Source organism: Protopterus annectens, chromosome 6.part1 (assembly GCF_019279795.1).
Source record: "Protopterus annectens isolate FY-2018-M chromosome 6.part1, PAN1.0, whole genome shotgun sequence".
Taxonomy (NCBI): domain Eukaryota; kingdom Metazoa; phylum Chordata; order Ceratodontiformes; family Protopteridae; genus Protopterus; species Protopterus annectens.
The window spans coordinates 21,837,679-21,864,495 of record NC_056738.1 but is presented as its reverse complement, the minus strand read 5'-3'; the positions used below and the strand labels follow the sequence as shown (position 1 = coordinate 21,864,495).

General features: G+C 40.2%; 1 protein-coding gene across 2 annotated transcripts in view; it reads left to right on the top strand.

Annotated features, from left to right (window-relative positions):
- The window catches only part of LOC122805364 (mitogen-activated protein kinase kinase kinase kinase 2-like), a 1,562,336-nt gene that overhangs the window by 895,764 nt on the left and 639,755 nt on the right, over nucleotides 1-26,817 (top strand). For both annotated transcript variants that reach the window (XM_044075456.1, XM_044075455.1), the window contains exon 15: nucleotides 26,616-26,668. In XM_044075456.1, the coding sequence (XP_043931391.1) occupies nucleotides 26,616-26,668 (53 nt within the window). The remainder of the gene's footprint in view (nucleotides 1-26,615; nucleotides 26,669-26,817) is intronic.

The window sequence follows — 26,817 nt, the reverse complement described above, 5'->3', positions numbered from 1 at the left end:
CATGCAGGCTCCTCTTCTTCAACAGTCAGAGTTCAGTTGGCTGCTATTTCCAATTTTCATGTCGGGATAGCAGATCATAATATTATGTCCCATAGGCTCTGCAGGGCCTTCTTGAAAGGAATTTTCCTACTAAAGCCTCCAATCAGGAATCCTCCTCCTCAGTGGGATCTAAATTTAGTGCTGACATCCTTGATTCTTCCCCTTCGAGCCAGCTGTTTCTTGTTCCCTGAAATATCTTTCTTGGAAAACTTTATTCCTAGTGGCTATTACATCTGCCAGGAGGGTGTCTGAACTTCATGCTCTTTCAGTTCGACCCCTATTTGATTTTTCACAAGGACAGAGTATCCTTGAGAACTAATCCATCCTTTTTACCTAAGGTCGCTTCAAAAACAATCTGAATCAATCCATTGATCTCCCGTATTTTTCCTAACTATTCACATAGAGCTGAACAAAAGCTACATTATCTTGACGTCCACCGTCAGCTCAGATATTATTTGGACAGAACAAAAATTTAGAAAATCTGATCAACTTTTTGTTTCCTATGCGGATAATAAAAAAGGCCTACCTGTTTCTAAAGTGACTTTGTCCAGATGGCTTTCTTCGGTCATCACTGAAATTTATACGTTCAGGGGAAAACAGCTGTGCTCAAAACCTAAAGCACATTCAACTAGGAGTTTAGCTACTTCTACAGCTTTTCAAGCTAGACTGCCTTTGGACACTATTTGTGCAGCGGCCACTTGGGCCACTCCTCACACTTTTGTTTCCCATTACAAATTGGACTTGGCCTCCAGGGACAGAGCCAGTTTTGGCTCTACAGTCCTCAAGAGTTTGTTCCATTGAGCCACCCAGGATAGAGGTGCTAGGACGGTCCCATCAAGCAAGAATGAAGGCGAGATTGACAACTTAACATTAAGAAGTTATGTACCTACCATAACGTTCCATGTTAGTTGTCTTCTCGCCTTCTTTCTTGCACCCTCCCTCCTTCCCCTGGCCTGGACAGACCTTGTATAAGAAACTATTATGCTAAAGACCATTCAAACCTGGTCCTTTTTCCATCTGTAAGTTTCTTCTTCCTTTGGGAAGTATTTTATGCTTGGTGTTATTGCCCTTTTGTCAACAAACGAGATCTGGGTACTTCCTGCCTTGCATCATGGGATATGGGGCTGCCTCGAGCTGGTAAAAGGAGTTCTCGAGCTAAAGCAAGTGCTGAGTCGGAGCCGAGGGATCGGCTCCGAACCCATCAAGCAAGAAAGAAGGCGAGAGAAGACAACTAACATGGAACGTTATGGTAGGTACATAACTTCTTATTTCCCTAGTTACATCACTTTGCTCACCCAGTATCTCTGACAGAGGAGTCTGAATGGAATCTTTAAAGTCTGCCAACTCATTGCACTCTCAGAAAATATGTTCCCAGTTACTTTTTTCTTCCCTATCACACCTTCAACATTTGCTGTCTACCTGCAGAAAGATTCTTTGGAGTCTGCTTGGGGTATAAAAATACCTATGTAAACACTTCCAAGCAAAGATCATAAATCTTCTAGACTTTGTTGCATATTTGGGAGACATACATATATCTCCTCATTGTTTCTTTGTGTATTCCTTATCCAATCTCTCTTCCCAATCCTTTCTAACCTCCTGTGATTGATTCTTATAGTTATCATGCAATATTTTATATGCTCTACTAATTATTCCTTTCTTAACTGCAGCTTCAGTTCTAGATTCAAGTAAAAAGCCTTTCTTGTAGGACCCCCCCCAATTTCTTTCTATCTCTTTGCCTATACTTTGATATCAGCTGTTGATAGGGAAGGCAATCTCTATCCTGAAGTCCAAATTGGCATCTTCTCATTCTATTACCTTTCCCTCTCCAGTTATTTGCTCCTAATACTTTGGTTCCTCTGCCAGTTTTCTCCAATACATTCCATCCTCCTCTTGCCGATTGTCTGTACCCCTAATTGCAGTCATCCCTATTGGAAAAATCTCCTGTCTGCATTCTCGTGTTGGCTTAGTTATTCGAATACATATTGCTACTTTATGAATATAATATTTTGTATGATTATTGTTATTCTCCTTAAAAGTCTGCATCCAAAATCCCAATCTCTCCTTTTTTCTTCAAATTCCCCACATTTCATCACCATATTTTTCCACTTTGAATTATAGTTTTATGCTTGTGCTATGAATAGGAGCCTTAGCTGTGTTGCTCTGAAATAACCCTTCAAATTAGGTAATCCCAGTCCACCTTGTTCTGCTGGAAGAATAAGCTTATCCCACTTGACTCTTGCCATCTTCCCCTCCTAAATAAATTCCTTTAGCTCTTTATTAATTAATATCCACGACTTCTCTGGTTGATAAAAGTATATTTGACCTGTGTGTAAGGCTAAAAGGACTAAAACATTTTATCCGCTTGTATTTTACTATCGATATCCATATAACAGAGCTTACATTTTCTTAGTTTTTGTATTATCTTTATTATTCTTTGTTTAGTCTCTTTCCACATATCCTTAGCTGCCAAACCTGAATCATTTTTAATCCCAACTCCTAAATATTTCATGTTTATCATGTCCCCCTAAATATGGATATTGCTGAACCAATTTGTGTGTGAATGCATAATTTACCACTGCTGCCTTTGTTTTAGCTTCAATAATTTTGTATCCCGAAAAGATTTGAAACTGTCTCAAAATGTTCCACAACACTGTAATGTCCCTTTCTGGTTTTGTCAGGTATAAAATAATATCATTTGCAAATAGAGCCAGCTTTTCTTGACTACCATACCAACTATATCCTTGAATTTCTGAATCATTTATTTTCTTTGCCATTGGTTCTAAATATAATGCAAATAAAGGGGAGAGAGGACACCCCTAATTTTCACCTGTAATCCCTCATGTATCCTCCGAATCAACCTTATCATTTTATCAGGGAATGCAAATGCTTCCAATGCTCTGCTCATAAAGTCCCAGAGTACTCTGTCAAGTGCTTTCTCTGCATCAAGATGCACCAACAACAATAGTGTTTTCTTGCATTCTTCTTCCCTCTGGGTAATCAGTATTTTGTTAATGTTGTCATATGTTTGCTTCCCCACCACAAAACCACATTGATGCATATCTATCAATATTGGCATTAATTTTGTCATTCTTTTAGCCATTATAGACATAAGCACTTTATAATCATGGTTTTGTATTGAAATGGGCCTGTATGAAGCTGGATCTGATGGATCTTTAACCTCTTTAGGTATCACAGCTACAACTCCTTTCTTCCAGGATATTGGTACTGCTCCTCCTCGTAAAATACTGCCAAACAAAACCTTCCAGATCTTTACCAGTTTCTTCCCTCCTAGCTTCCAAAATTCCACATGAATACCATCTATTCCTGGGAACTTTCTTGTAGAATGGTTATACATATTTTTATCTCATCTGCTGCTATCCTAACCATTAGTAATTTAGCCTCATCTACCTCTAACCTTGGCATATTTAATTCTTCCATAAACATTTCCATTTGTATCTTTTCTTGATTTCCATATTTCTCTGCTGTATACAGACTTTCATATAATTTTCAAAATATTTCTACCTCTACAGGATCTCTTGTTATCTTGCTTGATATAGGCTCCCTAAGCTTGGCGACAGCCCTTTCCACTTTCTGTTGCCTGAGTCGTTGTACTAAACGTTTTCGTGCTGTAGTGTTCTTATATAAAAAACAGTTGCTTAACAGCAGTCTTTCTAAACTCATGCATATGATCGAGGTAATCCCTTATTTTCTGCTTAGCATTCTGCAGTTGGTCCTCGTCTTGTTCTGTGTTCCCCCTGTTCTGCAATACTTTAACATTTGTCAGTCCCTCTAAATACTTCTTGTTAACCTTAGCTCCCTTTTTTATTTCCACCCTATTTTTTTAAACACCACTTTAATTTTATCCCACTTCCCTAGCTATATTTTCAGAAAAAATGTATATCCTCTTTAATAGCTCCTGAATAATCTCCACTACCCATTCCTAAAATTCCTCTCTTCAACAGATAGGTCGGAAAGTGCCAGTGTCTCATTTTTGTTTCATTACCCTGTGTTTTTATTTTAGTTATTATTGGTACATGATCTGAAGTTGTTATTGGGTGCATATCAAGACCTTCAATTAAATGCACATATTCCTGTAGAATGTAAATGCTGTCTAGCCTAGCACAGTTTTTATATCTTGGAGAACAGTATGCAAATTCACTCTGAACTCCTAGTACTGAATACACATCTTCCATGCCAAATATTTTCATAAATTTCTTTAAAGATCTACCCTCCTTTGTTATACTAACCTTCTGGGCCCCCCCGGCATATCTTCACCGCTGCAAATCACATGCCAGTCCCCAACTATAAGTAATATTCCTTCCTGAAAACTGATTATTTCTCCTAGAATTTTCTTAAGCTCCATTGCAACAGTTTTAGGTGGAATATAAATACATGCCAGTGTAATTCTCCTCCCGTTGCCAGTAGCCCCCTAGCACTACAAATCTGCCATTATTATCTTTTTTATCCTCTTCTATCACTACTGGAGCTTGTCTTGCAATTAATATAAGTACTCCTCTTTTCCTTTGTCCCAGATATTCCACTGAATAACAGTCCTGAAAACCCTTCTTTATCAAATTCACATGTTCATTTCTTTCTGTGTGTGTCTCCTGTGACGCAGCTATTTGTACTTTACATTTTTAATATACTTCACTGCTCTTTCTTTATTTTGTATTTATCTGTGAGACCATTGACATCTAAAGACAAAGTCCTGACTACCATTATTGAGTGCCGTCAAGGGTCAGATCCTCCAAAATTTTTCAAGGCTGATGTCCCACTTAAAAAGAAGCAGAAAACTAAACATATTTCACCTACTCCCAAAAGAACTTTACTCAAGGCTTGTTTAATGCCTTTATGGCTCTTAAGCCTCCACAGGTTGTTTCTGTTCCTGCTCCCCTCTGGTGTTCTACCCCTCTTAAGAGGCCTAGGGAGCAGGATTCTTCTATGGATGCTGCTGATTCGTAAGAGAAGTTTCTGACGTATTCCTCCCATATTCCTTCGCCACTTGACTATGGTTCTGAAGAAGTTCCGAAGAAGAAGAATCTATCAGTTCTGATTCTCCTTTTCAGAAGACTTCATTTGGTGATACTGTTTTCAGTATGATGGAATTTTTCAAATGGGATTGTGGTGAAGTGTCTGATGTTCAGAAGAGGTACTATGAGCTTTTGCAGATGGAATCTAGTAGGCTCTCTTCTGTTCCTCTGGTTCTTGCTGCCTTAGTGGATGTTTTTTCTTTTGCTTCTCAGGCTCCAGATTCCCAACCCCCTGCTCACAAAAAAACTGATAGGTTTTATAAAGTGCCTGAGGACTGCATGTTTCTTTATAAGTGTCCCTCTGCTAACCCCTCTGTGGTGTCAGTGACTTCTGACAAGCCTTCCTAATTGCTGCCATCTGATAAGGATAGCAGAACCGTGGAGAGACTGGGTAAGAAGGTGTATACTTCTGCTACCCTAGTCTTTAGAGCTGTGAAATATCAGACACATATAACTAGGTACATTTTGGCTGTTCTCCCTCAAGCCTGTCAAGCTATTTCTGAGCTCCCTGATTGTGAAGGAAAGGCCTCTGCTCTTGCTTTGCTTGAGACCCAAGTAGCTCGCCATTCCATTAAATGCAGCTATGATGTAGCTGAGGCTTCATCTAGGGCTGCTGCTTTTGGATCTGTATTGAGATGATATTCCTGGCTCAGACTTCAGTCTTTGCCTGATATCAGGTCTAAATCAATGGATGTTCCTTTGGGTAAGAAACATTTGTTTGGAGCTGCTGCTCCAGAGTTGTTTTAAGCCGCTGCAAGAAAATGCCAAGGCCTTACAGGAGTTGAATCATATTTTTGTTTCCACTGTGCCCACGTTTCAAAGGAATTATCCTAATAATAAATCTGCCTTTGTCTGTAGACAGTCTTGCTCTCCCAAAGGTAAAAAAGGTGGTAGAAGCCCCCCACCCCCCGCTAAGGCTACCCAAACTTCTACTCAGAAGCCTCCTTTTCATGACAAACCAGGTGCTGTCTAACTATCCTGTTCTTTTCAGTCACATTCCTCTTTGTGTCTTATTTGTGTGACTTGCTCAATGCTGTGTTGGCATATTCTTCTGTTAAGGCCCATCTGTTAGCTCTGTTAGGTATTTCTGCTTGTTTGCTTTTGACTCCCCATTTACCCTGTAGATTTGAGGCCAGGCGTCCTTCACATTAGGCCTCCCAGGAAGCCTGCCCCTCCTTCCTGGGACCTTAATTTTGTATTAGAAAAATTGGCTCAGGCTCCTTTTGAGCCTGGAGCTTCAGTTTCCTTACAGCATTGTTCTTGGAAGACTGTACTTTTGTTATCCCTTACCTCTGCCATACAGGTCTCTGAGCTTCAAGCCCTTATGACTGTTCCTTCTTTTTTAACTTTCCATAATGACAGGGTGTTCCTTCATTACTAATCCTTCTTTTATGTCCAAGGTAGCTAATGAGTTGTCTCTTAATCAGTTTGCTCATTTGCCTATTATTTTCCATTCTCCTCAGTCCGGTAGTGAGAAGGTTTTGGACACCTTGGATTTGCATAGACGACTTGTATTATTTGGATAAGACTAAAGGTTTTCGTAAATCTGAACAGCTTTTTGTTTCTTTTCATTCTAGGTCTTTCATTTTGGCTTTTTCCAAGCAAACCATTTCTTCTTGGATATCTAAAGCCATTTCTTTTTAATATTCTTTTCATGGGAAGTGCTTTCCTTCTTATCTTAAGGCTCATTCCACTAGGGCTGTGTCTTTTTCGGTACTTTTTCAAGGGTATTGGTTACTAATTCTATTCTTGAGGTAGGAACCTGGACTCCTGTGCATACCTTTACTAAGCACTATAAGTTGGGTGTGATTTCTAGGACCAGAGTTGGCTTTGCCAGGGCCATTCTTCATGGCTTGCTACAGGGCTCTGCTGGCCCTTCCTCCTCTCACTCTCCCTCCTGAACTTTTGCATTCTCCCTGTTGTAAATAGTGCAACAGTGATATGCAAGGACATAGTACAGTTGTGTAAAATCTCACCATGACAGTAGATGCTTCTCTTTATTGTTGCAGTAATTGCTCCCTCCCTCCTCCCCTGGTCCTTTTCCCATCTCGGTGTGTTTGTTACCTAGTTTTATCCTTGGACTGTCGTTCCTCCTGGAGCTTTTTCAGTTCTGAGGATGATACATCCAGATGTCATCTTTATTGCCCTATGCCATGCACGGGCAGCATATGTGTGACGTACATTACCTTCTGTTTTAGACCCAGCTAAAAACTCTGCGAGAACTGGTCTTTCACTTGACACTTGCCTGTCCCTTTCTCTGTGACTATATTCTTATCAATCCTTGATAAAGAAGGCAGTCTCTAACCTGCAATATTAACTTCTGCTGAGCTCATCCTGCTCTGTTACCTTTAAATCCAGTGTTACTTGCTTCCAGTACTTTGGATCTTTGGCTAATGTTCTCCTGTAAATTCCAACCCCATCTTGCCTATGTTCTAGACCCCTGCTTAAAAATATCCCTGTTGGTGAAGTGATCTTTATTAGATCACTATTGCAGTAGGCTTATCTATATGGGATGTTTCCTGTCAAGGATATCAGACATCCATCCAGTTTACAAAGCTTTGGACTTCTTCCCTGTGCACCGTACATCTGCCCTTATCAGAAGATTATATACTTCTGTAAGACAGTTGTATGGACATGACAAAAGAATACCCATAGTTGTTTGTTTTTTTGTCTGGCAGTACATGGAGTTAGGTTATGTCAGATCTGCCTTTCTTTCACTCCTGAAACTGTAAGTAGTAGGCTAAATTCATTAAAAATTTTGCTTGAGGGCAAACATCTTAAAGATTTGGCACTTGTGACCTTGGAGTCAGACTCCCCTTCATTAAACCGCCCCCCTTTGCAGAAAAAGAAACTTTCTAAAAAAAATTTTTTAAATCTGTCCTTCCCCTCATTTCTGTGGTCTGGGACTGTTTACTTTGAGGTGCCTTTGCAGCCCTCAGATCATCAGTGTGGCTCTCCTGGTTACTCTAAGAAGACCCCTTGAGAGGCCACTGAGGCACAGAACCATTGCATGTTCAGACCAAACAGCGGGCAGAACTCCCTGAGAAGAGAGAACCATGCTTTATTCTATGTAAGAGACAGGGAAGGAGGCATACACCAAGGACTGGTGAGGGAGGAAGTTGCCGGGTCGCTTATGGAGATCCAGTCTATGGAAGCCTCTCCCTAAACCGTTGGGAACAAGTAGTCTTGAAGGAGAACTCATTTGTCATTTCCTCCTACTCCTTCAGTTGAAATGCTTATCCTGAAAGACTGGTACAGTTTTGCACAGGCAACAGTGATATGGAAGGACATTAAGTGTTACTCTACAAACTGAGATAGATACTACTGATTCTGTTTTACATTATTAATGGGGCCCAATTCAAAAGACTTTCTATTATAGAGAGTATTATCAAAAGCAGCTTGATATAACTTAACATTTTGTTGAAGAATGTCGCACTAAGATTAATAAACATACTGCATTTCCTAACGTGACTGAACATTTTGGTAAATTTCAAGCCTCCATAAAGATATTTGACAATAATGAATTTAATGGCAGAAAATGTAGAAAGTATAAAAGAGAAACTTCTGATCTGATGATGTTAATTTTCATTCTATCCTAAATTGTTGTTGGGCTCAGATACGATCCTTGGATCTTACTCAGCCATTACTAAAGCTTGGATCTGAAACCATTTCGGATCTGCTCTCCTTCAGATCCAATGAAAAAAGCAAAGGATCCTAATTCTTCAATCCAAAGAGCTCATCTAGGACTAAATATTCTCCAGCATTGGACTCGGTACCTTCCAAGGTTCCCTCTCCATTTTTGAAGAGACTTTGTTCCAGGTCACCGTCCCTTGCCTCATCTCATTCTTCCAGGAATCTAACTGAGCAAGATGTGGACAGAATGTTGAGGAGAACCATGTCTGTGCAGATACAGATGGGTGCTCTTCTGGATCCTACCCACTCTGGTCAGGAAGCCCATCCATCTACCACACCACCACTAGCCGCTGCTTCTCTGATCCGTCTGGTTGCTTCAGAGTCCCTGGATCGAACCCTTTTTGATTTGTCTGGCTCAGATCTGAAGAAACATTTATCTTTGGATCTGAAGCTTTCTCTGAGTGTACTGGTTCTGACATCTTCAGATTTGGATGACTTTCAGAGCTGAAGCTGCCTTGTCAGGTCCGAGGCATTGGAGTCGACTTAGAGGTTTTTGGAGCTGTCGCTGCCCCATTAAGCTTCAGCAATGGATAGCTCGGCTCCTACCTCGTCCTCAAGGAGATTGCTGTTGGGGCAGAAGAAGGCAACGGTCCAGAAGCCAATGTCTTCCTTCTCTCCAGAGTGATCTGTCTTTGAGGTAGTGAAGAGAGTGTTCTCTGCTCTGACAGGATGGATGAATCCAGTACCCCCATATCTCTAGTCTGGTTCCTAAATGTGTCTGCACTTAAAGCCACATCATTCTATGGCACAGTGACAGCCAGCTCAAGGCCTGCCGACCACCCAGCAGGGCTTTACAATCTCTTCCAACACTTCACCAGCGCATCACACTGTGGAAGTCCCTAGGAAGATGAAGTGCAAGAGGAGGCATCTAGACTCTCCGCAAGAGTCAATCATTCAGGATACTGATTTCGATGAGGGGGAAAGGTCCCCCTCGATCACCTCCAGAATATGTCTCATTTGGATCCATTCTTGAGATCCTTGGAGAGGTGGTTGGCCCTCCAGCAACCCTCCACCAGAGGAATCAGTATTTCTGGAGGCCTTTGGAGCTGTCCGTCTACCTCCTAGGTTACTCAGCCTGCCAATAAGCTCATTGATTTGGTCTATAGTCGGGTGTAATATAACAAAAAAGGGAAGCTGGCTGTTGACACTCCGCACTTTAATTGTAAGTGCTTTCGTTGAAGCAAATGCCCCAACTTCTTCAGACAACACAACACAATAAACTCAATATATATTGCAGTCAGTTAGTTAATTAAAACCAATTAAGACAATATGAATTTAAAAATACCAACACTTAAAAGACCAAACATATGAAAATATAACAATGTTTTTAACTATTACTTCTATCACAATGTAAAAGCGTTTAATTTATCGCACAATATGTCATGTCATTTCTCAATTATATAAATAAAAACTACAATTTATGTACTTATAATAAATACTGAATAAATAAACAACATGAAAAATGTGGATACATCTTAAAAAACTCAGTGTTATATATCAAAGGGAACGTAAAGAAAAGACGGAAAAAATGGCAACCTTATTAAAATACCACAATATAAATAAATTATGTAAAAACACATCAACTTATAGTTATATATATAAAAGACATCGTCAAAGTCTATCAAAATTATTCACTATTGTCCCTTTTCACCTAGAAAGTGCCTTAAGCTTTAAAATGCATTTAATTGAGGCATATTCATTTAAACCTGGTGGTATACGAGCAAAAGTACGAATTTGCCACATAAGTTCACATTCATCTAATTTAAGTTCCCATGGACCACCCCTCCTACTATATAGAACCTGTTGTAGGACTTAAAAAGGAACCTATGTGTGGGATTATCCAAAATGTGTTTTGCTAAAGCATTTGTAGTTGTTTTCCTATTTATATTATATTGGTGTTTATATATCCTCTCTTTGAGTCTCCTTTCTGTTTTGCCAGTGTAATATGATGGACATTGTTCACATAGTGCCACATAAACTACTCCTTTAGAATCACAGTTAAATGTCCCTTTAACTAAATAGGTTCTATCTCTAATAGGACACTTATTACCTGTTTTAATAAATTTACACTGCTGGCAACATCCGCATTTCTCATGCCGTTAATTCCTTTATGTTCATCGCTTTGCCTCTCTAAGAGACTTTTCAGGTTTGGCCCTCTCCTATAAGTAAGACGTGGACCTGTTTCTAATATTTTGTTTAGACTATTGTCCTCCAATATTATAGCCCAATTCTTAACTAAGATGTCCTTTGTGTTCCTAGCATCCATAGAATAGGTAATCAGAAAGCTGTTACCTATATTACTATTCGTATTATTATTCCTCTGACTAAATTCTACAATGGTCTGCTCATGAATTTCCCCATATCCCTTTTGTACTATAGGTTTAAAATACCCAGAGATCCTCTTAGCATTAACCTCTTGAAAAATATGTTCAAGAAATCATTCTGCATAACCCCTCCTTAGAAACATGTTCTTCAATAGTTCGCATTCTAATACATAATCCCTATCAGAGGAGATCATTCTGGCTGCCCTTACCACTTGACCTTTCACAACTGATTTTTTTCTGGTGGTAAGGGTGGCTGCTTGTAAAATGTAAACATGCATTTGAATAAGTAGGTTTCCAATATATAATAGTCCTATACCTACTATTAGCTCTATCTTTAATTAGCTGTACATCCAAAAAATTAATAGAATCGGAATCTACTTGGAAGGTGAATTCCAAAAAGTCAGTTAGCTCTGTAATAGCGCTAATAAAAGGTTCAACTGTTAAGGTCTCACCTTTCCAAATGAAAAACATGTCATCTTGATGTCTTGTGTACCATAAAACATTGTCCTGAAAAAAATATTTTATTAAATAATAATACCCTTTCCCAATAGGCCATTACACAATTTGCAAAACTGCCCCCACAGGGCGACCCCATCGCGAATCCTGTTTTTTGCAAATAAAATTCTCCATTGAAAAACATGAAGTTGTTGGACAACACTAGCTGAAGGAGGGTCTCAACCACATAGATGACGCTTTCATCCATACCTTTCATGTTTAAAAACTCTCTAATCCACTGTATACCTAACTCTTGTGGTATTACTGTATACAAATCCTTTGTCTATTGTGAGAAAAATATAGTTTTCATTGTATTCTAAGCTGTTGATTCCCTCCAAAAAACTCCATGAATCCTGACATATTTGTGGCTCAGATTTAATGAAGGGCTTAAATTTGTCAATAAATTTTGCACATGAATATGTAATTGACCCCCGCCCATCCACAATGAGTCTAAATGGCGGGTTATGAATGTTCTTATGTATTTTCGGAGATCCAAAGAAGGTGGGTGTTATTGGGAGCTGACATAGTCAAATACTGCAAGATATGTATGCTAATTGTTTGTTTGTTTGTTAAATTTAACTGTTGAGGCTGCCCACTAAAGTGATTTATTACTGTTTCCTGCATTTCTGTGTGCTTTCTATCTCAAAAACAAAAAAAAAAAAAAAATATCCTTGTTTTCCCGCCTCTCCTCGACTAGTTTAGACCAGTATACAGGCTTTGCTGTATTCTGGGCTGTGGTGTAGTTCCTGTGTTGTCTATTGCCTTACTTGGATAGAAGGAAGTTTCTTTGCTCACCAGTGGGAGTGGGGAGCCTTGAGCAGCCTATCTGTCCCTGAAGGAGTGACCTCAGCAAACGAGCTTGTAGTAATTGGTTGTTTTGGACCATTTCTAGCTCTTTTGAAGTTCCCTGTTTAAAATCCACATTTGCGCAGCTTTGCACGATTGTGCACATAGCGCAGCACCAGTTAAACAAGGTTAAACTTTTTCTGGCTCCGCCAAGTCTGCTGTTCAAATTTTCCCTTAAGAAAGCTCTACTCTTATATTAATCAGTCTTCTCGCTTTATTATAAGCCTAGCACTTGTTCTCAAAACCTCTCTTCTAAGTAAGCACTCTCAAACTAAAGTAAGCACTACATCCACTTACCACCCCTGTGAGTACCCACTTCCCTTAAAGGCACAGCACTCCCTTATAATATTCTAGCATGTCGAGTGGTAGATTACTAGCATCCTCTCCGGTTCAGCTGGTTAATCTGGGAATCTTGAGACAATGCTACAATTGTCTCATGTACACAGACAACCCTCTCCTCCTCCCAACAAACACAAATACATGTGAGAGATGCAACTATATAGCCAAACTAGAGGCTGAACTCTCTCAACTCAGGACTGGCAAGACCAGACAGGAGGAGAAGGTAACCACACACACAGCAAACCCAGTCCCACATAGACCTACCACAACTGCAAACCAAACACATAATAACACAAAGACATACTCAGAGGCTCTAACAAAAAACTTACCAAAACAACAGAGGCTCCCAAAGCAGACACCCAAAAATCCACCACCTCAAAACATAACACATGCAACACATACTTCAATAAATCAGTGTGTCAAACAATCACAGCCCTTAAGGCCAAACACCATGCCTGATACACTAGTAATAGGTGATTGTATAGTCAGACACACTGACGTTCCACTTACCAGACTGAACAAGGAGAGGGTAACGGTGAGCTGCCTATCGGGAGCTAGAATCCGCCACATAACACACGCACTCAGGTCACTCCAAAGCAAGTACAAATATGACTCCATCATTGTCCATGCCAGCGTGAATGACCTGAGATGTACCTCCCTGGACTACATGAAAAGAGACATAGAGGAGCTCTCCGATTATGTAGCCCAGGCTGGTATGACCCTGACCCTGAGCAGCATCTTGCCCTCACCAAGAATGATGCCACAATACAAAGACAAGATGATCAGCTTTAATAATTGGCTCAATTACTGGTGTCATTCTAGGGGGATCCAATGTCTGCTTAGGATGACATGCTGGACAAGCCACGCTGCTTCGCAAGGGACGGCATGCACCTGTCACCACTGGGCTTCCAGATATTGGCTAAGGCGCTTGCCACCCCCATAGTGCCTTTTTTAGGCAAGGCTCAAAAGACAAACCCACCTCCTTAGAAAACAAAAATGGAAAAAAATTAAGGGTAATGCTGCTCAACGCCAGAAGTCAAAATCTCAAGATGCAGGCTCTCGAAGCACTCCTCAGTATGGAGAACATCGATGTCTGTGCAGTAACTGAAACCTGGTTCAAGGCTCCTGAGAGCACCCCAGCGCTACCAGGCTATACCTTGTATCATGCTTTTCGGCCTCAAAACTTGGGCCAAACTAAAAAGGGAGGGGGAGTGTCCATATTCATCAAGGACACCCACACCTCCAGGTTAGTGGCAACACACGAAGCATCAGAGACCATCCAGGTGCAACTAACCGTAGGCAAAACTGCTATACAACTGGTAGCATGTTACAGACCACCCTCCCAATCTCAGGAACCTCATTCAGCCTTCCTGAAGACATTGGAGGATATGAATGTTTCACCAAACACCATCATATTGGGAGACTTCAACTACCCTAACATAGACTGGGTGCAATATTCTAGCCCTAACACCCTAGCCCAAAGGTTCCTGGAATTCATAAATTCAAATGCAGTGGAACAGCTAGTCACCACTCCCACAAGGGGAGATAATATACTAGACTTGATCATCACAAACATGGGGACAAAGTGCTCCACACCGGAAGTATACCCCTCACTAGTGAGATCTGACCACAAACTAATCACCCTGGATATACATATCCCACCTCCACCCCCAACACAAAAGACTACAATGAAAAACTTCTCAAAAGCCGACTTTACACTTCTTAAGACTGAGATGGTATCCTTTAAGCCCTCTGGGCCAGTGGAAACCACATCCCACAATGCTGAATCCTTCACAAATGCTTTCTATGGACATCTCCAAGAATGCATGGATCATGCAATCCCAAATAAAACCAAGACCCTCTCCACCAAGGGCAGGCGTCCTGTCTGGTGGACCCCAGCCATAAACAAATTGTGTAACAAAAGAAGGAAGCTACTGCACGACAGAGCAAAATCCCCATAAAGAGAAGGCATCTCTGATCAGCACTAGTAGGAAGCTACATTCTCTCATAAAAACATCCAAGGCCAACTTTGAGAGAAAAATCGCTATGGACACTAAAGATAACCACAAGGCCTTCTTCTGCTATGTTAGAAACCTGGGCGGAAACCCTCAGATATGCTCAGAGTTAGTTCACAATGACAAAAAATACACTGAACCCACAGATATTGCCAACATTTTGGCAGACAGGTTCAGTGCAAATTTCTCCCTCCTCACCCCCAAAAGAAGAAATACTTATCCCAGCTGAATGTAACCTCCCTGTCATCTCAGATGTCCAGGTGAGAACGCCCTCAGCAAAGCTAAAACACAGCATCAATGGGACCTGACGGTATCCCGGGTTGCGTGCTACGTGAACTCCAAGAGGAGCTAAACCCGCACATAAAAATGCTATTTAACCTTAGCCTTACTACAGGATATGTACCTGAACACTGGCGTACAGCAACAGTGGTCCCACTCCACAAAGGAGGCACCTCTACTGACCCTGGTAACTACCGCCCCATAAGCTTAATCAGCCTGGTCTGCAAAGCTATGGAAAGAATCATTATGGAACTCATAAACAGAGACATTGGGGACCTACAGACACTTGATCCCACCTAGTTCAGCTTTGTAAAGGGCAGATCCTGCCTTTTGAACCTGGTTGACCTACAGACACTTGATCCCACCTAGTTCAGCTTTGTAAAGGGCAGATCCTGCCTTTTGAACCTGGTTGACTTTTTCAAAACAGTCACTAGAGCCATTGACAAGGGCAAAGCAGTCCATACAGCCTACCTGGACTTGGCTAAAGCCTTTGACACAATACCCCACTCAGGCATCATACATCAACAGCTTAAATGTAAATCCATATGTCACAAGATGGGTTGCAAACTGGCTAAAGGATAGAACCCATAAAGTCAAAATCGCTGGAGCCATGTCAGACTCAAAGCCAGTCACAAGTGGTGTCCCACAGGGCTCTGTCCTGGGACCCCTCTTGTTCGGCATTTATTTCTCAGATGTGAAAGCAAACATGGGAGGGTTGTGGCTGACAAAGTTCGCAGATGACAGCAAACTAGGTGCCATAGTCGATACACCAGCTGACACATACATCCTACAGAAAGGCCTCACTGAAACAGACAACTGGTGCCGGAGTCATGGCCTTAAACTAAATGCCAAAAAATGTATAGTCATCCCCTTTGGGAAAAGCAAAGTACCCACAAATTATCACATAGACAATAACCCACTGAGTACGGAAAAAGTAATCAGAGACCTGGGGACCCAAGTCGATAGTGACCTCTCATTTGACACCCACGTTGCCAAAGTGGTTAGAAAGACTTTCTACCTTGCCCACCTTATCATGAAGGGATTCACATCCAGATCAAAGGAGGTCATTGTACCCCTATACTCCTCCCTTATCAGGCCCATGATTGAGTACAATGCCCCATTTGGTATGTACCTCACCCGGCACTTGCAACAACTGGAGAGACCCCAAAAGTACCTCACCAAGAGGATCAAGGGTCTCCAACATAAGTCATATGCTCCCAGACTAAAGAAACTCCAGCTCTATTCAGTAGTATACCGCCTACTCAGAGGTGATCTGTGCCTGACATACAAGGCCATGTCCAATCAGGAATTGATGGACATGCTCCACCTCAAAAAATCCAAATCCATCAGAACCACGAGAGCTAAAGATTTAAACCTCAGCACAAATATGAATAGGACATGCTGGAGGGACAGATTCATAACTCAGAGGCTTCCCATACTCTGGAACAGAATCCCAGTTCATGTTAGGCAGAGCCCCTCACTGACTCTCTTCAAGAGAAATCTTGACGAGTGGATGGGAGATCGTAGGTTTACCCCGGGGGTCATCTCTGTGTCACTACTTGACAGAGGCACAGTAAACTAATTCTATTATGTAAGGGGATCTTCACTGTGTCACTACTAGACAGAGGCACAGTATTCTAAATCTATTCTGTACACTTTTGTACCATTACATGGGGTGGCGAAAGCCACATCACTATGGCTAGGCTTATAAATGCCCCAGGGCAGATAGCCTAGTACTAAACTATGAAACTATAATACTACCCTCTAAAAATAAGTCCTTGAGTGCGCTATTGATTTTCTTATAAGTACTGTTGACCTCATTTAGGCTAACATGTTCATAAATATCATTTTCAAGACATTTGAGCGTTTTGTTAACATATTCTATTCGGTCCATAAATACAAGATCCCCTCCCATATCAGGTTTCATGACCCTGATTTGACATGTTTTCAACAATTGTAGAAAGTCAAGTTCTTCAGAGGTTATGTAAGGTATGTAATGTAATGTAATGTATGTTAGGTAATAAGTTTCCTATTAGAGATAGAACCTATGTAGTTAAAGGGACATTTAGCTGTGATTCTAAAGGAGTGGTTTATGTGGCACTATGTGAACAATGTCCATCATATTATATTGGCAAAACAGAAAGGAGACTCAAACAGAGGATATATGAACACCAATATAATATACATAGGAAAACAACTACAAATGCTTTAGCAAAACACATTTTGGATAATCCCGCACATAGGTTCCTTTTTACAGTCCTACAACAGGTTGAATATAGTAGGAGGGGTGGTCCATGGGAACTTAAATTAGATGAATGTGAACTTATGTGGCAAATTCGTACTTTTGCTCGTATACCACCAGGTTTAAATGAATATGCCTCAATTAAATGCATTTTAAAGCTTAAGGCACTTTTTGGATCCAACCCAGTTTGGCTTTGTCAAAGGCAGATCCTGCCTCTTAAACTTGGTTGACTTTTTCGAGACAGTCACCAAGGCCATTGATGAGGGAAAGGCAGTCCATACAGCCTACCTCGACCTGGCAAAGGCCTTCAACACAATACCCCACTCAGGTATCATCGAAAAACTCATCAGCTTGAATGTAAACCCATACATCACAAGATGGGTTGCAAACTGGCTAAGTGACAGAACCCACAGGGTCAGAGTTGCTGGAGCCATGTCAGCTGTCACAAGTGGTGTCCCACAGGGCTCAGTCCTGGGTCCACTCTTGTTCGGCATCTACTTTTCTGAAGTACAAGCAAACACAGGGGTTATGGCTGACAAAGTTTGCAGATGACTGCAAACCCTAGTCCAAAACACATCTGACACAGATATCCTCCAGAAGGGCCTCACAGAAACGGATAACTGGTGCCAGAGCCATGGCCTGAAGTTAAACGCCAAAAATGCATAGTCATACCCTTTGGGAAAAACAAGGTTTAGCTACCATATAGGTGGCAATCCACTGAGCAGAGAAAAAGTCATCAGGGATCTGGGGACCCAGGTTGACAGTAGCCTTTTTGACACTCATGTTGCTAAAGTAGTTAGGAAAACCTTCTATAATTCACATCTAGATCAAGGGAGGTCAAATGTATCTGACCAGACACCTGCTGCAGCTTGAAAGGCCCCAAAAGTTCCTCACCAAAAGGATAAAGGGTCTCAAAAGAACTCCAGCTCTATTCAGTCTCATACCGCTTGCTCAGAGGTGACCTGTGCCTGACATATAAGGCCATGTCAAACCCAGATTTGATGAATATGCTTCACCTCAAAAATCTAGATCCCTCAGAACCACATGTGGAACAACTAGGTGAAAAGGGATGATAGTGAATAATTTTGATAGACTTTGACTAGATGCTTTTTATATATACAACTATAAGTTGATGTGTTTTTACATAATTTATTTATACTGTGGTATTTTAATAAGGTTGCAAATTTTTCTGTCTTTTCTTTACGTTCCCTTCGATTTATAACACTGAGTTTTTTTAACATGTATCCACATTTTTCATGTTGTTTATTTATTCAATATTTATTATAAGTACATAAGTTGTAGTTTTTATTTATATAATTGAGAAATGACATGACATATTGCGTGATAAATTAAAGGCTTTTACATTGTGATAGAAGTAATAGTTAGAAAGATTGTTATATTTTCATATGTTTGGTGTTTTAAGTGTTGGTATTTTTAAATTCATATGGGCTTAATTGGTTTTAGTTAACTAATTGATTGCAATATATATTGAGTTTATTGTGTTGTGTTGAGTTGTCTGAAGAAGTTGGGGCATTTGCTTCAACAAAAGCGCTTACAATTAAAGTGTAGAGTGTCAACAGCCAGCTTGCCTTTTTTGTTATTTTACCAGTTTGCTATAATTGGGTGTGGAAGGAACTTGATGCAGTTGAGCCAATCCATGAGGCCAAATCGGATTCTGGCTCCACCTATCAAGAAAGAGTTTTGAAGTAAGGAGGTGCCCATAGATGACCTGGTTATGACAGCAGCCACTAAGAAGGAACTTGCTGAACAAAGTTCTTCTCTTCATCCCCATAACAGGAAGTCTAGGGCAATGGACAGATTTGGGAACCATGTATATGCATCAATGACCTTTGCCATCAAGTCGCTGAACTATTTGGCACATTTTACGAGACTACAAAGGGACTTGATCAAGAAACTTTCAAAATCCCTTTCTGGAATCCTTATTTCTTAGGCTGAATCCTCTGTGGCCTCTCATTTGGCTACCCTCCAATCCATTTCAAATTCATCCATGAGGCTTATCTCACATAGCTGAAGGTGCCTGAAGGGAGCTATGCCTGGATGCACTTATATGATTTTCTGGAGCTTTTCAAATCCTTGTTCATCAATGCACCCTTTGACGGCAGTTCATTGTTTGGTCCAAAACCGAAAGACAGACTCTCCAGGTGAGAGAAGGATGGAAATATCCTCTCTGCAGTGGGCATACATTTTTTCATCTGTCAGAGATCCTTTTCTAGGAATCAATGAGGTGATCAGAAAATGTGGTTCAGAAAGTCCCAGGATCATTTCCAGGACACGTGGAGATGGTTCTTCTGGGGGCAGAGGGAGAAACTCTAATGGACAGCGATGCTCATATGGCAGGGGAGGCCATCAAAACCAGGGGTCCAGAAATTCTTTCTCTGGTAGACCCTGTCAGCGGTCCTGAAAGGAAGCCGGGTTGACCATCTCAGCACCAGAGAGCCTGGCAAGATATAACAAGAGATACTTGGGTACAGAGGATCATTTCCAGAGTTTATATCATTCCCTGTTCTCTCTTACACCTTCTACTGTAGGCAAAATGTCCTATGTTCCACCCAGTCAGAGGAAAGCAGCAGCAGTAGAAATACAAAAGCTGCTAGAAAAAGAGTCTTTCAAGAGGTCCCACCAGACCAGATAGAATCCGGAACTTACTCAGCATTCTTTTTAGTGCCAAAGAAGACAGTGAACTGGAAACAGTTTTGTATCTCAGCATCTTGAACAAGTCAGTTTGAAATACAAAGTTTTGGATGGTCACGGTTCAGTCCATTCTACCCTTCCTGGGCAGGGATGACTGGATGTGTTCGACAGTCCTTCAGGATGCATAATACCATATAAAAATGAACAGACAATACAGAAGGTATTTACCCTTCCGGCTGAGAGCCCATCACTGTCAGTTCAGAGCATTGCCCTTTGGACTCACCACAACTCCCAGGGTGTTCACCAAATGCATGGCAGTGGCAGCAGCTCACTTGAGACTGCAAGGATTCTGAATGTTTCCATATCTAGACAACTGGCTCATTACCACACTGACTGAGCATGTAGTAATAAGAGCAAGAGATCAGGTACTTCAGATTTATTCTCATTTGTGGATAACCATAAATTACGAGAAATCTGTTACAACTGACTCAAACTTTGGAATTCATAGAAGCAGTCTTCAACATGATATCAAGGACATCTTCTCTTTCTCTCTCAAGAGTGCAGACTATCAGATTCAAGGTCAGGAAAATAATTTACAGTACCAGAATTTCAGCCTGGTTGATCCTTCAAGCTGTAGGGTCAATGCCAGCTGTCATAATCTTTGTGCCTGTAGCGAGATTTCATATGAGGATTCTTCAATGGATGTTAGCAACACAATGGTCAATTCTTTATCAATGCATGCCAGCCCAAATAAGAGTTACTCAGGCATGCAAGAGATACTTCTGGTGGTGGATTCAATCAGATCAAATTCTTCAAGATCAACCTTTCATTTTCCCTTGACCCAAGCCTGTTGTAACCACAGACACTTCCCTGATTGGGTGGGTGGAGCACTTCCTAGGGAAAACAGTCCAAGGCACTTGGTCCCCCAAAGAAGTCAATACATATATCAGTGTTCTGGAGATGAGAGTGGTGCTGTTAGAGTTGCAGGCATTTCAAGACTCTCTCCCTTTCAGGACAATTGCGATTCAAACAGGCAACACGTCCGTAGTCTGGTACATAAACAAGGAAGAACCAGGTCTTACCCCTTGTGTCGAGAAGTCCTCAGAGTGTGGCAATGGGAGATATCTTCCAACCATTTTCTGATAGCAATGCACATTCCAGGGAAGTCCAATGCAATAGACAAATTGAGCAAGTCTATTCTACTACCTCACGAGTGGTCTTGCAACTTGAAAGTGGCAGAAATGATTGTCCATCAGTGGGGCCACCCTTGGTGCAATCTTTTTGATTCTCCCCTAAACAACAAATGCAGCAGCTATTTTGCCCTAATCCCCCCAATGAGGGGAATCACTGAGAGATTCTCTACACCGCGATTCGTCCGCTGGTCTACTTTATGCATACCCGCCAATTCCCTTAATTCCAAAATTTCTACAGAAGGCTGCCAGGTTGAAGAGCAAAGTCATCCTCATTGCACCTTACTGGCCTCGACAGATTTGGTTCCCCTTCCTTTGGCCTCATCTGCTTTTCCAACCTTGGATTCTGGTTCCAATGCCAGACCTCCAGACTCACTTGACCGGTTTGATTCATCTGGATATCTCAGACGTTAAGCTGACAGTGTGGTTTCTCCAATTTTGTTAATAGCCAGACTTCTGCAAGAAAACTTTACACAAGCAAATGGAAAAGGTTTATATGCTGAGCACAACAAAAACTAATTGACTCTTCTCTGCTCCTGTACAAAGTATACTAGAATTTTTAGCAACATTTTTTTTATGAAGATGCTAGCTCCTCAACAATTAAGGTTCAGTTAGCAGTAATTTCTAATTTTCATATTGGATTTGAGATTTCTTCTGTGGCTTTGTCTAAACTTTGTAAAGCATTTTTGAGAAGCACACTCCTGCTGAGACTCACATATAGAGAGCCTACTCCACCGTGAGATTTGAATTAGGTACTGCTGGCCTTAATTCATTCTCCCTTTGAACCAGCAGCTAAGTGAGATCTTAGGTTCCTGACCTGGAAAACTACCTTTCTAGTGACCATTACCTCTGCTAGAAGAATTTCAGAAATGTAAGCATTGACCTCTAAACCTCCCTACTTGATCTTTCATAAAGATAGTCATATTACATACCAATTCTTCCTTTATCCTTAAAGTGATGTCAGAATCCAACATTAGTAAATCTATTAATTTGCCAGTTTTCTTTCCTAAATTTGAAAATAAAGGTGAATATATGTTGCATTTATTAGATGTTCACAGGCTATTACATTTTTATGTACACAGAACAAAAGAAATGAATACGACATATCAATTATTTGTGTCCTTTGCGTATTCTAAATTGGGCAATCCAGTTCTTTAGTCAGATGGCTGATGGATTGTTTTTCATTTATCTATAACAAGTTGGATATAACCTTACCAAAACCGTTGAGTCCATTTAACTAGATCCATGACAACCTCTTCAATATTTCTACCTAGAACTTCCATGGACGATATATTTGCAGCTGCGACTTGGACTAGTCCTCATACATATATCACTCATTACAAACTCGACCTGGTCTCAAGGGGAAGGGCAGTCTTTGGCTCATCTGTGTTCGGAATATCCTTCCTTAGAGTCCATCAGGGATTTTAAGTAGCTGGGTACTCTGTTCCAACAGTTGAGGATAGAATTAAAATTGACAACATCAGATAAAAAAATTATGTACTTAACCATAATGTTCCATCTGTTGTTGTTCATTTTCTTTCTTCCCCAACCCTTCTCACAATGGACTTCTGGAAGAGTGAGAGGTAATAAGGACACTACTGTCCTTAATACTCAGCTCCAGATATTGCCTTTCTGTCAGGAAAGTTATAGTTGTTCTTTATACTTTATGTAAAACAGCAAACAAGATCTGAGGTAAGTTAGAGGTTGGTGCATTGTGGGTAAGGGAACAGCTCAAAAGCTTTTTTTTTTTTTTTTTTTTTGGTGGCCACGAGCTTTAGTAACATCCGAGTCAGACTCTAGGATTGGATCCAAACCCAACAACAGTTGAGGAAGAATGAAAATGGACAGCACAGATGGAACGTTATAAGTACATAACTTTTTTATTGCAAGAGGCAACCCCTTTCAGAGGTATAGAAGGAGAAATGTGAAATTTAATCTTGATAATGCAGGGCAGGGAGGCTGTTCTAAAAGAAAACATGGAAAAAGAGCTATCTGTTTATTCTGCATTCTAGTGACTCCTCTTCCTTTGATAACTGGGTCTATATTATGATATCGCAACCTCAGAAGAGCGAGCGACACATAATCAATCCCATGTAAGCGAAAGCTTACAACGTTGAAACCTCATAACAGCGATTAATCGCTGTTCCGAAAAAAAAAAACCTCTAAAACATTACATAATGTGGGGGGCTTTGTCCCCCACACCCCCCGACGTGGGGGACTGTGCCCCCCACACACACAACCCTTCTTAACTATACTAACTATGAGATTGCACTACAGTGCCGAAAACAGCAAATTACCGAAAGTGGTCAAGTGAATTCTTTTCAGGGAAAGAATTCACTGAAATGCCGCTTTGCTATTTTGTCTTTTTTGCACTTTTCAGTTCGACAAAGATGCATTCGACAACCTGCATCTGTGACAGCGTAATAAGGAGCCTTGATAACTATATCACTGATGAGGATTCATCTGTGACTTATATTGATTGTTGTTGGTTCAGATCTAATGTCGATACATTAAATGCTCCATCGACATCTGCTGCCCTTTAGTGGGTCTGGGAAGCAGGAAAAAGATGAAAAGATGGACGCTGTCCAGGCATTTTAGGTTCCATTAAGTGTTTATAAATAAACAGCCCTCATGATGCTAACAGTTTGGGCATTAATGTGTCTTGCTGAATGATTCTCAGATACAGGTTTTAAATAAGAGCTTGACATTTGTACCTAGTTATATAGTTCCAAAGCATGTTGTCAGAACATTTAGTAGATTAATAGAAAAGCAACACTGGCTAACACTGAGTTTCAAGTGGTGCCTTTTAATTGTCATGCTTGTAAATTAAATCTCCTCCACCCCATAACCTCGTGGTCAGAAAATTTGAAAACTTTAGTATTTGAAAGATCTTAATTTTGATAGCAAATTTGTTGTGGTAATGCACAAACCATTTGTGCATTCTATTGTGATAAGTTACTCATTTAAATGTCTTGATGATTTGTATATGAACTTACAAAACTTTGACAAATCCTTGCTGATGGATGTTTGTCACATGATTTTTTTATCATGTGGTTGTTCTTTCATTTGATTTTTTTATATAAAAGCAGGATGCTTGCAACTCTGTTTTTTCATTAACAGTGAAGAAGCTACATAACAAGCAGTGAAACCAGTTTGCAGACTTAAAAGTATTTTTGAGCATTATTTGGAAGTTTGGTCATGATCATTAAGCACTGGGTCGAGCTTTGATGTTGTATGTATATACGGATAGATGAAGATCTGTACAAATATCCAGAAGGGGTCAGAGGGACAAATATCTAAATAAAAAATAAATAAAATGCACATAAACTATTGCCAAGTCTTTTTTATAAAAATAAATTATAATGCTAGTATTAAGTAGTCTGTAACTGGGTTGCTGGTCAAACTCCTGCAGCTATGGAGCAGTAGTTGACGTGCATAGCTCCTCAGCATACCTTGTAAGCCCATGGTGGGCATTCAGCTCAGTCCTCTTGGATATGCTGTATAATATGTGCATAAACACACTCCTACCACTCATTGCTTTGGAATAACTATAATTTCTAAAGGCTGTATAGTAACTACCCTGTTCTATTTTGTTATTTGGGTTAGTCACTTCCTAGTGCACTGCTTTTAGAGTTATGTTGGCTATAAAGGACTATGACTACTAGATTTGACTAAGAATATATCAGAGGCCATCTGACTCTAGGGTATTAACAATTAAATTGTTTTGTAATTGTAATCTTGTCAACCAGCATTGTAAGAGGTAGCAGCTGAATTTCATATTTCGTCTACCCGCTATAGTCCCAGGAAACTATCAACAAAAGTTTAACAGAAAGAGGCAAAAACAGGCTGCTCATAAAGTCTGCAATAGGTGGTCTTTTCCTTTTTATATGTTTGCAAAGCTAGATATGACTAATGTATTTGGAACCAGCATTCTTTACACTTCTAAGCACATCTCTCCAGCAGACACGCTGGACTACCACTACCACATCAACAGTTTATGCTTTGGGTGTGAAGCCCCAATTTAAGCATTATCAACCAAATAACCTCCAAGAAGGAGACATTGCCACTTTAAGGTGAGTTAATTGCTCTCGTCTAAGGATGTGACAGGAACTTTCCTAGCTTATTTTCCAAGGAGCCAATATTCATCATATGGATAAGGGTAGGCCTATTTAGCAAGAATTTTCCTACTTCCCGAGAGCCTTTTGACTGATTGTCAGTACTTTTCATGTGATCCAGACAAAGGTGATAAAGGGTAGTCTGTTTTATTATGTCTGTTTTATATGAGGGATAGCAGACGGGACGTTTTTCCCTTGGGTAAATCTTAGGGATTAACAAGCAGTCCCAGTGCTCCATCACTGTATCAGATGAAATTATTTTTATTTATTTATATATTTGTGTATTTATTGGCATTTGATTACTGGGAAAGTCCAAATGGGTAGAAGCTCGTTTTCAGCGGAGGCCTAGGAAGAAAAGCTCCAAATTATTAAAAAAAATAAAAATTAAGAACAATAATTATACAATCTTCAAAAATAAAACAAAAACATCTGCAGATGATTAATTATAAAAAGTAGATATAATATAAAAACATTGGTTAAGAATCGATAAAAGGTATATGACAATCATTTAATAGTTAGAGAAATATTAGACAAGTTTGGAGAAAAATTAAAGGTAAGTTAGTCTAATACAAACAGGAATTGCAATATGAAGTGAGGGAAAAACAAGATTATGGTATATTTAGAGAGAAAGTCAGGGAAGAGAAATAGATAGCCTTAAGACAGTAAGTGAAATGGGGAGAGTGAGGAGGTATAAGGCATGAAAAGGTACTTGTTCATATTTAGGGATGTACTTTATCCTGGTTTTGAGGAAAAACAGAGCCAGATTTTTAGCTAGGAATTCTTTCAGAGTGGTTTTGAAAGATGGGAGGGAAGGTATAGATGTGATGGATACAGGTAAGGAGTTCTAGGTCTTAGCAACCTTGTACTAGTACAGACAATGCCCAGCAGATTTGCTAGGTTTGTAGACAGGCAAAAATTCTGCGAATCGCAGAAGTGAATTTCGACAGTTTGGTGTCAATTGAGAGGTGTTCAAAGATGTCTTTCGATGAACTAATATAGAGATTCATCTGACTATAGATCTACATGTAAAACCTCAAAAGTGATGGTCTCCAAATAAAACTGGCACAGCATCTTTTTTGGCCATGCTGTATATCTGGTGTGTTTGATTTGCTGATTGAGATGTTTATGATTGTCTGTTATTATGATAACTTGTTTTTTTATTTTTTTCTGACACATTGAATATGATTTAAAAAATTAAAGGATTTTTTAATTACCAAAGCAAAACCCATTTAAACAGTTCACATTAAAATCTTCTTTATATAGCAATTGTTGCCCTAATTTATGTGAATGCTACTCTGTATCGCAGTTAAAAAATTTTTGAGTGATTCAGAACCTCTTTTTCTTGTATTTCTGCAGGAACCTACTGATGATTATGATGACTGGAAACTTCAAGATCAAGACAACAACCAGTAAGAAGCAATTAGTATGCATAATTAAACTGCCTGTACCCTTCTGCTAAAACTGCAAGCTATAATCAGGCAGTTTGCTGCATTTCACTTGTGCTTACATGTCATAATTTGGGTGTAGGTTTTGGACAATCTAAGACAGCTGTTCTTTC